The following is a 16,369-nucleotide window of genomic DNA, read 5'->3' as shown; positions in this document are numbered from 1 at the left end:
CAACTTGACAAATTCTCTAAGGGCTCCTGTGAAAGAAACTTAGCAAGTACAGCCAAGGATAACCATAAGGCCTTTTACAGCTACATACATAAAAGGTAGGACCCAAGCATGTGCAGAACTAGTGATCAACGGTATCGCACTGATCCCACAGAGATAGCAAACCTGCTAGCGGATAGGTTTGGCAAAAGTTTTACTCCCGTATCCCCTCCTGACTTATCACAAACCTTCCCTCAAACTTTCTCCCCACCCTACATATCTGAAGAGCAAGTCCTCAAAGCCTTGTTCAAGGCAAAAAACACAGCCTGTAGGGGACCAGACAACATCCCAGGGTGTCTTCTAAACATGCTAAAACATGAACTAGCCTTACCATTAAGTACTCTTTTTCAATCATGGTCCAACCACAGGCTTTGTTCCTGCAGTATGGAGAACTGCAGCGGATATTTCCCTCCACAAAGGTGGCCTAGCAACAGACCTGGGGAATTACAGACCCATAAGCCTGACCAGCCTCATCTGTAAGGCCATGGAATGCATCATTATGGACCTCATAAGTAAAGACACAGGCGAGCTCCAAACCCTGGATCCTATCCAATTCGGCTTCGTGAAGGGCGGATCCTGCCTGTTAAATGTGGTGGACTTCTTTGAAAATATGACCAGGGCCATTGAGAGGGAATATTTGTGCACACAGCATACCTCAAGTTTGGCAAAGGCTTTCAGCACAATCCCACATTCAGTCATTACCGATAAACTTAGCAAACTGAATGTAAACCCCTTCATTGTAAAATGGGTTGCCAAATGTCTCACAAACCAGACACACTCTGTTAAAGTGGGTGACTCCACATCAGCCAGCAGACCTGTTACCAGTGGGGTGCCAGAGGGGTCAGTGCTGGGCCCCCTACTGTTTGGTAAATACCTCTCTGAAGTTCAGGTCAAAATTAAGGGGTTGTGGCTGACTAACTCTGCAGATGACTGCAAACTAGGTGCAAATCATTGAATTTCCAAATGTCAGTATACTCCATGAGGGTCTCACACAGACCAGCGACTGGTGTATTAGTCATGGTCTTAAACAAAGAAATGCATTATCATTCCCTTCAGCGCAAACAATGTCCCTTCACACTGTCAAGTCAACAAAAATACCTTAAGTGCCCATGAAGTGGTAAAAGACCTGGGATCACAAGGTGACTGCAACCTTTTTGACCACCGTGTGTCATACTGTAGTAAGGAAGGCTTTCTACATAACACACTTGATTAGTAAAGACATTGCCTCGCTCACAGAAGAGGTTATAATCCCTCTATACTCTGCACTAATCCGGCCCATAATAGAGTATAATGCCCCATTCGGCATGTACCATACAAAGCACCTGTAGCAACTAGAGAGACCTCAAAGGTTTCTAACAAGAAGATCAAGGGGCTCTCCAGTATGTGCCTTACACAGACCAAGTAAAGTCCCTGTCAGTATACCCCATGTCATGTAGACTTCTTGGGGGAGATGTATGGTTGGCCTACAGAGCAATCCAAGACCCAGACCTAATGAACTTGGTGCATATCAGTAAATCAAACAGAACTAGGGCTACCCATTCCAGGGACCTAAATGTGGCCTGTGACTTAAATAGGACATGCTGGAGGGACAGATTTATCTCCCAATGACTGCCTCGTCTTTGGAACAGGATACCAATCCGTATGAAACAGAGCACCTCTATGACACTTTTCAAGAGGAACCTGGACAAGTGGATGGGGCACCATAAGTTCTTACTGGGGATAGTGGCCACAACCCTCCCGGACATGGGAAGTCATCACTAAATGCAGTCTTGGGTATTGACTAGGATTTTCATAGTATTACATTGCAGTGAAATGGCTAGGTTTAAATGACCTCTGGGTCGATAGCCTAGTAATATCCTATGATCCTATAACAATAAATACTGCAGATGTGATTAAAATCTATCGAGAAGAGTTCAACAAGTGGGTAGGATAGAAGAAATGCTTCTAAATAAGCAGGTGCCCAATACAACAGCATCGCTGCTGTTACAAAATGGTATGTTGCATGACATTTTAGTAATAATGAACAACAGGGCATGTATTTCACTGGGGTGATACAATAGCTGAGTCACTGTGCATGAAGCCAGCCTCTGAATGTGTCTTAATTCTAAACAAAGGTGCTTATAAATCTACTCCCCCTTTTCAGGGTATTATGGAAAATGTGTAAATTGCCCCTGAAGTATAAAAAATGTTTAGTGCACTGGCTGTGAAAATCATAAAAAAAAAAAAAAATGAAAATGTATATTCGGTCAGCTGCCTCTTTTAATTTTTCTCCTTCCATGAAAGTGTTTGGATATTTCCCGAATGTGTGTCATATATGTGGTTGTCCTAACTTGCACACAACTGCTTTTTGTAACTTGGCAACACCCCAGTGTGTCCTGCTACATTGGTTTATGTGTCTACTGGTATATTACTTTCTTCTCTTTGCAGTTTTTTTTTTTTTTTAAACTGGATCAGATGGATCTAAAATTGATCTATAGTTGCCTTAGTTTGTTGTTCCTGGTAAAGCATTGATTAATAAAACTGCATGCCTTGTCTTGGTCAGCTGACTCTATTCAAAAACAGAAATGTTGAAACTGTATTGTAAAACAGTAGCCAGTTCTGTAGTCTTAACATCTTTGAAAAACGTTTTGTCTTCTCTTGTAGGAAAAAGAAGGCAGAAGTTTGGACCTAAGCAGCGGGTTTGTAGTGACCTCATTCTCTAAATCGTCATTACCATCTTCAGCTTAAAAGTTTGTGTTTTGGTACCTCGTTTCCTCTGTTTTGATGGCCTTTGTTTGCCTCAAGGCACTTTTTACATTTCGAACAGAAACTCGTCAGTTTTCTCATCCTGAGTCACAATGCTGAATAAGCCCTGTGTCTTCCATTTGGATATAGGTGAACTGGTATTATGAGCATTTTTTGGCTAAACTCAGGTACACACTTGCTGTGTTCAGTTGCTCAGTGAAGCTGTTTTTACAAAGGCGTTAATGACCTATAACCTTGTAACAGTTACTGTATTCACATAATGATAACAGATGATAAAATTGCTTGGATTGTAAATTATTTAAAAAAATGTACTTTGGAAGTTCCATAGTGTTAATATGTTTATATTGCCATCCTAAGAACTGTAACATACCACAGACCCTAATGTTGTCACGTACCACAAAGTACTAAAGCATGATACCTATCCTGCGATGTGTAACAGCATAGTTATCAAGTCCGGGATTGCTGGCTGTTAATTGCAAAGCCAAATGTTTACACTTGAAACACCCAGCAACTACAGCAGTGGTTAATTGTGCTTCTCTGCATCACGGGTTAGTCCATTTTTTCAGATGGTACACTGCATGGAGGAATAAATAAACAATGTTGAAAATGTGGTCTTGTAAATATAGTCAGCAACTTCCGCATCTCTGCTTCATAAAGGCTCAGTGGTGAAAGAAGGTAAATACAAAATACTTTATAGGTATTGTATCTCTTCAATACTACAGTTTTTATGTTTTGATGCAGTATTGTTTATGTAAACACTCATTATAGTGGGCCACAAGCATAGCTACAAAACTAGGGCTGATAATTTCTGTGTGCAGTAATATTCACTATACACTGTAACAGGTTTTGGTACCACAGTTTTTTGTTCTAGCCTTTACATTTCCTTTTTTTCCTGTTTTACATGTATGAACATTAGCTAGAAAATAGTGATTTATTTTGGCACTTCAGTTGGTAGACTGTTTATCTCTTATCACTTACACCTGCTTTAGAACCAAATGAGTTGTAAATGTGGGGTGGTGATGTAGAACATCCACCACAGAGAGAAATCTAATGGAAATGGTCTTCTTAAGGCAGCAAGAATATTTTTTAAAGGCGATACGCCTATGTTTGTAAAGAAAATGCACATTTCAGCTGAAAGGGATGTGTGAAATTGACATATAACCATAATATATTTGCTATTATTGATGGAAGTTTTATCTTTGGTATGTGGCATTTAATATGTTATCTTAATTCTGTTGTCACCACATATTCTGTTTCGTACATGCCTCAGTTCGTAGCCAAAGATACAGTTTCATTGCTTATGATGTAAATTTTGCCTTCCTGTGGAAAATATCAGTCAGCCAGATAAAAGCAGTTAATTCCAGTCAAGTGAAAGTGTCCGATAGCTTAGTCATTAAAGAATTTATATGTATACTGACAAATGTTTCTACTAAAGGATACATGGCAACTTTTTTCCGATGGAGGAAAAAAATCAGGAATTTGTTTTGTTCACGTACCATAAATGTCATGTACACTAGCAGAACACTGTGACAGCACTGTAACTGAACTGTACTTCCACATGTGGATAAACCACAGTGACTGTCCCAGTATGTTTTTTTCTTTATCAATACATAACATAGAATTGTGATGGTTTGTGTGTGTTTATTTCTGAATCGTGCACAGATTGTACACACACACACACACACACACACACACACACACACACACAATGAAGGAGCATTTATACACTCTAAAGATTTTAGACCTTGGGTAACCTCATAAGTATCAGAATAATTTAATGGATTATTTGAGTGAAATTTGCTAGAAAGTTTCCTGTTTTATGATTCTATAATGAATTTTGTGCTTGTCTTCATTATTTGATGTTCTTTATTTCACAACTAGCCATGTTTTTAGTTTTGAACCCGTACGTGTATTTATATTTCAGTTAGGAATTGTTGTTTTGTTCAGTAGTGAGAACTGTAGTGGGATGGTTTTATTTTGCCATACAGGGGTCTTCATATTTTGTAAATAGTAATGTTCCTTTCATTGTTTAGGGAGATCCATTATCGTGCTCTGTTTCAGCTATGGTCATCTGTTTGTGTTTTTTGTGCATAATGTTTGCCTCAATGCCTGCTGACAGTCACCCTGTCTGCAACCTGTGGAATCCACAGTATGGAGGCATGAGCCAACTAGAGGGGTTTATCCCTCAGTCATGGAGGTTTTTTACACCTTTATTAACATCTAGCAATTCATGCAATGAGGATGTTTCTGATTAGGTTCCATCCCCATCTGTGGTGGTTGACATGGGCCTACTGCACCCCACTGTGTATGTGTATGTTCTCACCCATGCACCAGTTAGAGCTGCCATCACTTGTTTGGTAAGCCTAACCTATGACCCTAGTTAATGGCTGCAATTTTACCACATGCAAGTTTTCACTTACATGTAGCAAATCAGCTAACTGGGCCACTACTCTGGCTCTAACCACTCAGTCTTACCCCCCAGCCCTTCCATTTCCTGAGCCCCTATTTAAACTCAGGTTGTTTGGGTTGCAGTTAGGGCTTTATCCTTCTACTCTACCAAGCTAGGTTGAATGCCATCACCTTTTGCCCTTGTATTACTTTTTGTGATAATATACAACTGTTTGCGCTGAGTTTATCAGATTAATTTGCTGATAGAGTCTCAGGATGAGTGCATAGTAGTGATGAGAATCATGACTACTGTTTAACTGTAAAGTGGTGAGTATAAATGGAGACATTTTAATTGTGAACTGTGTTAATTTCAGGAAATTTATGTGTAGCTGCAGAGTTAGAGTTAGAGAATAGAAACCTAATGAGAAGGTATGGGATGGGGGGACTGGGATGGTGATGAAGCACTTCAGATTAATGGGTCACTCACATGACTCTAGGGGTAAATCTTTGACTCCTCTTGAGGACATCCGTTTGTCATTAGGTAACCCTAATGAAACTTCTGCACTAGACAGTGACCTTGACAAAAATGCTACCGAATCACTGTCTGCACGTTGAGTGGCATGTGGTTGCAGTTGTTCCTGCTTTTGTACTCACACTTTCCTGTCTTAAAAAAACACTCTTAAGCTTATTTCTTACTTGTGTTACTAATGAATGTACTAGTTTTTGTGCAGATATTTTCCCAGTCAGGCCTAGGATATTTCCCTTATTTAGGGGGCATTGCTACAAATACAGTTTTACATCTCGTTTATGGATGATGCTAAGTTGCCCCTAGTGATTTCGTGCTGTGAACTTTGCCAGTATTCAAATGGGACTGTTCTCTGGCTGTATACTTCACTGTTTTCATTGAGTAGTGTTCATTACTGTGCATTGAAAGTGCTTATACCCAAGGTACACAGAATGGCTCAGAAATGTGGAGCTGTTGTCACTGGTGGTGCATTTCAGCTTTGCCATATTATTTTCTCCATAGATGTACCTCATTCTGCAGCCTAGTGTGTATGATGCCATCTCTCCAGATTTTGGTCTCATCAAAGCCAGCATCTGCTACTATTCTGCTATCTCTCAAAGTTGACACTATAGCTTAACGTTCAAGACATTGACTCTTCTGGTCATTCATCAGCTGTCATTGACAAGCTATTTGGTACCGGAGACATTTTAATCAACTGCCTGTTCTCAGTGGGCTCATAATGATTTGCCTGTCCCTTGCAGACTGTCATCTCTTCATCCACTTTCCATTAAGGCTTCTTTAGTCATGTTGCTGGGCCTAATTTTAGACCCTTGCTAAAGTGACATCAGTTCTTTGTAATTCACTGTTATTGTACTGATTGGAATTCCTGCCTGCAGAAACCCAATGGCTGGCCCAAGCTTTCAGTTTCCTTCCATCTTTCTACCAATGTCAAGGCATTCGTGATGTAAAGGAACATCTGCTGATACCATATTGAGCACTCTCTTGCCACAGATAAACAAATATATTGAACAATGCAGTTCATTATCAGTCCATCAGGTTGGCCCGAAGCCAGAGTTTGCAGATAAGTACCCTGTTGGGGAATTTTCTTTTCTTATTGCTTTTGGAATGCATTGTGTTGTAGTTGTTGAGGGCAAAAGTTAATTGTGTAAAGTGTGCAAAGCAAATACTAAACAAGAAATTCCACAATTCCTGCTTTTTTGCCCAGGTTTGGAGCATTACATGCCAGTTGTCCACAATGTGCTTATTTCAGTCACTGGATATCAGCTGCAGGCTGAATACCTTGAGAAGTTTACCTTGTCCAAAAGTACTGCATTTGGTCTAAACCACCCAAAGCATCTGCCAGCTTTTTTTTTCTTTAGGAAATTGGAGGAAGTAGTAGTATCACAAAGAGAAAACTTGGAAGTCCACTACACTGCCAGTCAGAAAGCTCCCCCATCCCCACCCCAGGCTGGGAAGGTATGGTTATTAGTGAGGTGACTTTCCAGACCTCATACCCAGTGCCTTTTTTGATCAAGGGTTGTGATGTGACCCCCCCCCCCAAGAGGCCACAATGCTTTTGACCCCTAGCATATCGTTATGAGCTGAAACTGGTAGTTACACTATCCTGATGTCCCAGTGCTGACCTCTGGTACCAACACTGGTATTATCAGTGAAGAGGAGGTAGATATGCCAATGATAGTTGCCCTGGAAGAAGTCAAGGGGACACCACATTGATGTCTAGGCATTCGCCTGTGTTCAGAGACTAGCAAGCCAGACTGCAACCCCAAGCATGACCCAAGGCACTAAAGTCCAGTTGATCATTGGTTAGTTTGTCCCAGCCACCACTGACTGGGTTTCAGCCCGTCACCAAAGTCTCTACTCAAGGTCTTTTCAAGTTGGCACATGATTTTGTTGACTGCATGTAAGAAGCTTTTCTCTCATGGCTACCCTTTGTGAAAAGAAAAGGGGAGCCTTCTCTCCAAAGGGAATACATTACCTCAGATTCAGAGGTGGAAAATTTGGTTTATGTGAGCCAGATGTCTCCAGCCTCTCATATGGAATTTGACAATAAAGAAGCCTTTTTTTCAGGCTCACAACCTGAGGATCTTTCTTGTGGAAATGCCCATCATAGGATAAAGGAGTTCTTCACCTGGGAGGCAAAGAAGTTCTCCTGAGTCTATATTAGGTACAGACAGTTTCTGGGTCTGCCAAAATCAAAGCACCTGGTGTTAGAAGTTATGGATGATGCTTTTTGTTCTGCATCCTTGTAGCCTGATTCCTAGCTTCCTGCTCTTAGAAAAGCAGTGTGTTTTTATAGACTCCATGATTCCCCCACATACCTACAAAATACTGTTGCTGATCTAGCAGTGATTTCCATGGATTGCAGCAAGGGATCTACTGTTGCTGCAGCCTCAAACCTGATTCCAAGTAACAGGGAGAACAGAATACTTAACTAGTTTGGAAAAAAGACCTGCATCTCTCCTGTCTTGACCATTAGGGCCAGCAATTGCCAGTCTTTCATGTTAAAGTTCCAAGAGTCTCTCCACAATCAGCTGAAACAGAAGACAGGGGAGGACAAAAGAGAAGGGCCATAGCAAGCAGTGTTTGACCTGTATAACTTCAGTTCTCAAGTTGCCAGAAACTCCATGAAATTTGGTTATGATACTGCAGCTGCATCATGTAGAGCAACTGCTATGGGGTCAGTATTTAGAAGGCTTATGCTTGTTCAAGACTCAGTCCCTACCAGAACATGTAACAGCAAAGCTTCTAGGTGCTCGTCTTTGGACCCCAGAAGAAAATTTGTTCATGAAGTTGCAGACAAAGGGGAAGGCTGTCCAGTCCATCAAGGACCTTTTCCATATCCTACCATCTAGATATGTCTGAAACTGTTGTAGTAAAAGTTGTCCTTTCCCTTCCAAACAAGACAAAAACAGATCCCAAAAAGGGAAGAAGGGTGAGCATGGAACAAAGTGACAAATTGACAGTAAAGGCTGACCTAGGGAGGCCCTCAAGGCTGTGGCAACCAGAGGGGAGCACCTGTAACTTAAAACAGAATCTGTGTGCCTCCTTATGAAAATTCAAATCTCAACCCCCTATGGCTCCCGACCCTCTTCCTCCTATTCCCTCCCACTTGAAGAGAGAATATGAGGTGGGCTGATCTTTTTTGAAAACCAGTGAAAAGTCATTACTCGGGACAACTGAATGCTACAGCCTACTGTTTTAAAAGAAAAAAAAAATCATTCATGGACATTCCACGTGTCCCAGAAGAGCAGCATTTGATGTCCCTACAAATAGGAAACTTCATGGTATAGGAAGCCATAGAGAGGGAACCAGAAAAAGAGAAAGGAACAGCATTTTATTCAAGGCTTTCTAGTACCAAGAAAGAAAAATGTGTTGTAGATCCAGTCTAGATTTTTCATAACTGAACGGTGTTTTTGGTGGGTCCAGAATTCAAGATGCTGTCGTTACAGAATTTCTTGCCTCTGATTATTGCATAAACCCTTGTGGTGACATTACATTTAAAGGATATCTATCTGCATATCCTATAGCAAAAGGGGCAGGCAGTTCTGAGATTCGAGGTGGAGGGCTCACACTTGTGAGCTCATATCCTTTACCTTTGACTTGTTTACTCTCAAATGCCTGTTTCCAGTTATTGTTTTTTCAGGGTAAAGCATGTTTGCATTTTTCTATGTCTGGATGATTAATTTAGGCTTCATTTCAGCTTGAAGTAGGACTGTAAAATCAAGGTTGACATGCTTCAAGGATATAAGACTTTCCCTGAATATCCAAGAGTCTCTGTTAAACTGAGCAAGACAAGTCACCTTCCTGGAACCTCTTCTGGACATAAACAAGCAGTATGATGCACTAGAGTTTCTTCATGTTCAAGTAACCATCAGAATGGCCCTGTACCATATACTAGCTAGCTATAGAACTCCCTGTAGGACACAAGAAAGCCACAACACATATCTGTAGGAACTAGAATCACTCCATATCAAACCTAGGATCATTTTCCTAAGTGATCTAAACTATCCATCTATAGACTGGGAAATGTACACCACCACTAGTGTACAAGCAGAGAGATTCCTGGACTTTGACAAATTGCTCCAGTGCGTTTGTATTTACATGAGTATCCACTAGGGGAATAACATCTTGGATCTTGTCCTTACTAATATGGGAGCATCTTTCACCATCCGTTGTGTATCTTCATCACTTGTTAGGTCTGACCATAAAGCAATCCCCTTCAAAATAAAACTGATCCCTTCCACTTGAGGTACTTTTAGGAATTCCTTTAAGACAAGCTACCTTCTCCTAAGTGATACATTAACAAGCTTCGGATCCCCACCATACCCAGTTAACTCCACTGAATATGCTGAAACATTCATCACTACACTACACCATTGTCCTTTCCAGACACGTGTTTTCTGAAGTTGTACAAGGAAACCAATCGTGAGAAAATCCTAATCAAGTGGAAAAGGTTCCCCTTTAATGCCTAGCCAGAAGACTGGACCAAGTATCAGTACAGGAGTCCATAGCCTTAACCTACCTGTTGGACTTGTTCAAAACAGGTTTATTTTGTGCTCGTCTAAAGGTGCGTGCTTTGGCCATCTATGCCTGCCTTCCTTCATTGGGGAAACTCTCTTTTCCCATTTGCCAATGAAGCTGATTCTAAAAGAGGTTGTACATCTGTTATCCCTGCCTCAAAAAGAGAGATTGCAACACACTCCGCCCTTAATTTCATGTTAGAAAAGCTTACTCTTCCTCCTTTTCAGATAGCTTCTTCCACTCCTGTCAGGTTTTTATCTTAGAAAATTGGCCTTTTGATGGCCTTGACCTCAGCCAGAGGAAGCACAAAAGTGCAGCATATTATGGGCAGGGAAGCCTTCCTATTGTTCCGTATGGACAAGGTCACCCTGCATACCTAAGTTTTCTTTATGCCAGACGTAGTCCTAGAATTGTCATTGTTATGCCAGTCATTTACCACTAGATGTACACAAACAGGCGAGATTCTTATTGGACAGGGTAGGACTCAGTCTAACCAACCAGTTCTTTGTATCCTTTGCAAAAGGAAGATGGAAAGTATTCGCACTAAGAAAATATTTCCAAGTGGTTAGCCCATTGTAATGACTTTTGTTACGGCAATTAAGGAAGACCAGTCTTTGACAGTGACATCTCATTCCACCACCACCAGCACCATGGCTACCACCACAGATTCCTTGGGGACATAATGTGGGCCATTCTGGAAACAACTTCCTGCTCATCTATCCATAACATTGCCAAGCATTTTAAATTCAGTCACCATTTTCAGAGACGGGACAGGTTTTCTTATGGTTACCTTGCAGAGTGTTATGTCCCTTGCTCCCATTACAGACCAGACACCCTTTCTTCCCTAAACCCTAGGAATCATCCCAAGAATCAGTACTGCACTAAATTACAAAGAACATGGCACACTTGCGTAGAAACTTGAAATATAAATGTAGATGCCTGAGTAGATTCATTGTTGCAGTGCTAGTTCCCTCCACCCAGCTTATCTGTCATTCTTACTCCATTGGGTGAAGCGGGTACTCTGTTTATACTTCCCTGTGTCCCCCAACTTCTGCCATTATTTCCTGTCTTTCAGGACCAGTTATTCCTCTTCCAAGAAGAAAGCAGCAATCTGCAGATGCAGATATGGGAAAGGGGTCCTGGTTGTTCTCTTCCACCTGAGATGGGCATTGGATCATGCCCTGGCTCCCTGCAGCAATTCCTGAACTTGATAGGAGCAAAAAACTGAAGATGGCCCAGGCCAAAACCCGTTTATACTCACTGATGCCTTGACATTGGTGGGGAGGAAATCTACTAGGAATAGAGGAGTAAGGTGAAAGCTCTAGTATTCAGACTGGTCATCGGGTTCCTGAAGTTAGGAATTCCAAGAGTCAGTACTGCAGTAGTGAAATTGCTCAAAGATTTACATTTATGGTAAGCTCTGGCACTATTATACTTGTTTTTCTAGGCAGCTTTGAATATTAATAAACAATGCATGCTTATGGTACTTTCACTTTTTATGTAACAAAAGTGAAAAATGTATCTTTTAACAGCTTGTAAGGGTAGCTTGGTCTTCTGAGTATGCACATTCTCCTGCCTACTGGATAAGGTACTGATCTTGCTTAACAGCATTTTCCCCCAACCCTTGAAGCTAAATCCCTATTTTTGCAGTATTACCTGCCATCCTGTTTTTGGCCCCACGGCCTCTCCTGTAAGCCATTGAAGGCTTTTCTAATCATCTGCCCCCCCCCCCCCATTTGCCGTAAATTTGTCTCCAAGGTTGTCTGCTGTGAATATGATCTTCAGGTTATTTTGTAGTACACGTTTTACAATTTTTTGCTTCATGAGAAGCAGCTTCTCCAACAGTTTGCCCACAACTTTGATGCTAGATGTATGAAGCCGGACAAAGGTGGGGGTCTGGTCATAATGGACCAGGTTAATTAGTCTGGGTGATTGTTGAATTTGCTACATGATGAGTGTATCTACAATGCAGTTCCCATTAGTGATATCAGTCTTGCCTTTAGGGCTGTTAAAGTGACATTGGGCAAGCTACTGCTTGACAGAATCTCTCAAGGCCTTTACGACTATCTCAGAGTGGATTTTCCCATCATTCCAAAGATCTACTTCAGTTTATCAGGCCCTCCATTAAGGCCAATTGTAGCTACCAGGGGATCAGTTATGGAATGCCTGGCTAAGTTTATTGACCAGAAACTTAAGAATATTTTTTACTGTTTTCCACACATTTTAAGAGATTCTTGGGATCTTTTAGACAAGCTCAAGATAATTCCAGCTAAAGATTTCTCTTGGTGACGTGTGATATACAGAGTTTGTTTTCAGTAATACCACATGATGAGACTTGATTGGTTTGGGAAGATTGTAAGGCAATTTGCTTTGCTGTCTGAGACTGATGCTGATTTTGTCTTATGGACTTGGTGCTTAGTTGCAACTTTTTTGATGTTTGAAACCCAAATAAATGACTTGGACAAAACCTCTACAGCTACCTTCCAGCTCTAGCATGGAATAAGCTTCCTATGTCCCTTAGAAATATAACCATACGGGTCTACTTCACATAACCGAACGCTCAAATGTTCGAAATTCATATGGCCAAGACCATATGATTGAACATTTGAATGTTAGAAAATGTGAACTAGACTCGTAAAAATAAAACAGCACACATTAAACTGTGTATAGCAGGGGGACTTCACCCCTTGCACCCCCCACATGGGGGGTTGTGCCCCCCCACTTAAATATACCAACTCAGAGATCGCACTACAGCGAGAACAAGGGAAATCTCCTGGTCAGTGCTGTATGCGATTTCCCATTCAGAGTGTTGGTATTTCAAAACTTCAAAAATATGGTCTGCGATCATATGGGTTTCGAAGTTTTGAATTTCGGCATTCTGAAGGGGACACAATCATACACATATTTTCAAGACTGCCCTCAGAAAATCACCTAATTTCTGCCTGGAAATGTAACTGCAACCACCCCACTTAATTTTTTTCCCTTCAGTTCTCCCTCCCTCTCTTTTCACTCCCCCTCACTTTCTACCCCTTCCTCTCCCTGTACTTCATTTCTGTGCTTGGTACTATTTTTGCTTCCTACTTCTAACCTTTACCCCTGTCAACCCTTACCCCTTATACTATTCTTTAATAACATGGAGAAGAAGTAAGAGATATCTCGCAGCATAATAGCTAACTCTTGATCTTGGACACATCCTCTCTTCTTCATTACTCCTTCCTCTTGCTAACCACTTATTTACTACTTATCTTGTTCTTCCCTACTTAGAGTTCTTTTTTAATTATGTTCTAAGTTCCACTCCTGATAAAATGATTTTGTACTTATGATAATTACTTTTTTCTCAAAGCTATACTTTGCATTTAATCATTTGTCTGTAATCGAGAACTTGTAGGTTCCCTATTACGCTGTCACAGATGCAGGTTGTCAAATGCATCTTTGTCGAACTGAAAAGCGAGAAAAGGCAAAATAGCGAAGTGGCTTTTCATCTAATTCTTTCCCTGGTCAAGAATTCGCTTGGCCCCTTTAGCTACTTTGCCATTTTCGGTACTGTAGTGCGATCTCGGGTTGGTATATTTAAGTAGGGGGGTGTAGGGGGCACAGCCCCCCACATAATGTAATGTTTTGCAGTTTCTTTTTTGTTTCGGAACAGCGATTTTTTTCCCCATGGAAAAAATTGCTGTTCTGAGGTTTCGACATTGTAAGCTTTCGCTTATATGGGATCGATTGTGTCGTTCGCTCTTCTGAGCATGCAATATAATATAGACTCAAATTTATATGTCTTATTACTGTTTAAATTTTGTTCTTTGGAGATTTACTCCCCGGGCCTTCTCTGCAAAAGGGCACAAGCTCTTATGGACTTGCCTGGTCAACAAATGTCAAATAAATAATATTACAAGTAGGCCTTTGGAGTGGCCATGGAGGCTGTGTGTGCCCCTATATTTGCGAACGCTGTCCGTTTGAGGTAGGAACTGAAAACACTCTTCAAACTCCCCCTTTTATGTAAGTGTGTTGGTTATTTCAGGTACCTTGATAACTTACTGATTATTTGGTAAGGCACCATGGATGAGCTGGATGATTTTATTTCCCAACTTCAAGCCAGTACTTACTTAAGTTTACCTATCTATGTAAGCTTGACAGGATTAATTTTCTTGATGTCGACATCAGAAAAGGTGCCATCAAAGAATTTTCATCTAGCATCTACAGAAGACAACCTATTGCAATGCATATTTTTTCTTTACCAGCTGCCAACCCCTCCATCAGAAGGGTGTGGTATGTAAGGGCTTCCCATTTGACATCAGAAGACACAGAGTGCTTGGAGCAATTTGAGAAGTTGAATTCCATGTTTTTGGACCATGGATGCCCCCCCCCCCCTTCTCTTGGATTCCATAAGAGATAAAATATGGGCTGAGAGGAAACAAAAATATGCCCCAATTATCAGGAGTGGGCTAAGTCAAGTAGTAAGAAAGGACAACCATTTTGATGGTGAGGATCATAGCAACATGGTCCTGCACTGTACGTTGGATGTCAAGGACATTGAGGAGATGTTATGTAAGAATTGGTCCTTGTTGCAGAGTGATGAAGATACCGAAAAACATTTCCCTACAATCACCATCTTTTACATGCAAAAATAAATGGAACATAAAATCCCTTTTGGAGAAGCCCATTGACCACCAAGCTGGACTTTCATCCATTAAGAAATGTAGGCATTGCCATCAGTGCGTCTACACTAATACACTCTGCAATGGCCCTTTACTAGGGCAATTTGATATTGCTGGGCATGATGGAAAGTTTGTTCTTCCCAGAGAGTTATTTACATGGCTATCTGTGCATTGTGCCCTGATTTTTATGTGGGTAAATCTACAAATGCTTTAACAAGTGCATTTACCAACATCTTTGCAGTATTCAACTTAAAGATGGTTAAAGTGCCTTAACCAGGCATGCCATGGTTTGTACTGATTTCACGAAGTTTACTTTCTTGGTGTTTGGAACAAATAAACATTTCTCCTTTTGTAGGTGATTGGCAGAACAAGCTGCTTCACCAGAAAATGTACTGGCAAGTCAGATTGGATGCTAGAAACTTTCCTAATTTAAATGAGAATATTTGCTGCGGTGGTCCAGTGGTTAGCATCGTCGCCTCACAGCAAGAGGTTCTCTGGTTCATTCTTGGATGGAGTGCCTTCTGTGCGGAGTCAGAAAAAAGAAAAGCTGTACGAAAGCCATGAGCAAAAGTAAAATCCAACTCTTTTATTAGTAGTTAGTACACCAAACAGCAGTACTTTCACAGTCTTCAGTCCTCTTCTTCAGGCTTCAACATACAACTTTGAATCATGCCAATTTTATATATTAACCCATTAACAAAAGCAGTTAGTATCTTAAAGGCAACTAGCTTATTTAATACGATTGTGCAAGTATGCAAGTTCTGGTTTTAAAGAGAATACTTCATTAAGACCAGGGGCTATAAAAGCCCTGAAAAATAAAATCCATTAATTTTGCTTTTTGGTTGACATTTGTTAGCAGTACCAATTAATTGGCAAGATATCTCGTTTTCTTCTATTGGACTGGTTTTGTGTTTATCCTACCAACCATGAAATCTACATTGAATTTACCATATACCAGCAATGCTGTTCAAAAATCAGTTAAGCACATCCAGGAAATGTTGGAGGTCAAGGACAATCCATTACTAAAGACTATTTTCTGTTAATGAAACTGAAGTGCTAGCAGAAATGCAAGTGGTTAACGTAAGTGTATTTAAAAATAAACTTCGTCAGTTTGAAAACTTGATGTACTGTTTCAAAAAGTTACAATGGCAACGCCTTTCTTTCGACACATATATCAGCTTGAGAATAGTTCCACGAGGTTTGCGCATTCTCAAAATGCCTACCTACAGGGACATATATCCAGAGCTGTTAAAAGATTGGCAGCAATTAAATCTGACTCTGTCTTTTCAGCAGATGGTTTTAATGAATGAGATTTTTGAGCCCATCGAGTCTAACTACAAAAATGATGCAACACAAATATTTGATGAATATGTGTCCTCCATTGAAAATACCATCCACTCTGCACTGCTTAATTCTGTAGAAAAGCTAACTTTTTTGAAAAGCAGCTTATTGAAAGTAAAAAATGAAAACTTAAACGTGACGTTAATGACTTTCAGGC

At 40.7% G+C, this 16,369-nt stretch overlaps 1 protein-coding gene across 2 annotated transcripts in view; it reads left to right on the top strand.

Moving 5' to 3' along the window:
* LOC122809706 (ADP ribosylation factor like GTPase 2 binding protein) overlaps positions 1-4,408 on the top strand; it is a 355,290-nt gene extending 350,882 nt beyond the window's left edge. For both annotated transcript variants that reach the window (XM_044081399.1, XM_044081398.1), the window contains exon 7: positions 2,680-4,408. In XM_044081399.1, the coding sequence (XP_043937334.1) occupies positions 2,680-2,763 (84 nt within the window). In that variant the 3' untranslated portion in view covers positions 2,764-4,408. The remainder of the gene's footprint in view (positions 1-2,679) is intronic.
* Positions 4,409-16,369: the final 11,961 nt, after the last annotated feature.

The sequence above is a fragment of the Protopterus annectens genome, chromosome 8.part0 (genome assembly GCF_019279795.1).
Source record: "Protopterus annectens isolate FY-2018-M chromosome 8.part0, PAN1.0, whole genome shotgun sequence".
Taxonomy (NCBI): Eukaryota; Metazoa; Chordata; order Ceratodontiformes; family Protopteridae; genus Protopterus; species Protopterus annectens.
The sequence above is the reverse complement of the archived record's forward strand: the minus strand, read 5'-3'. Positions and strand labels throughout refer to the sequence as shown.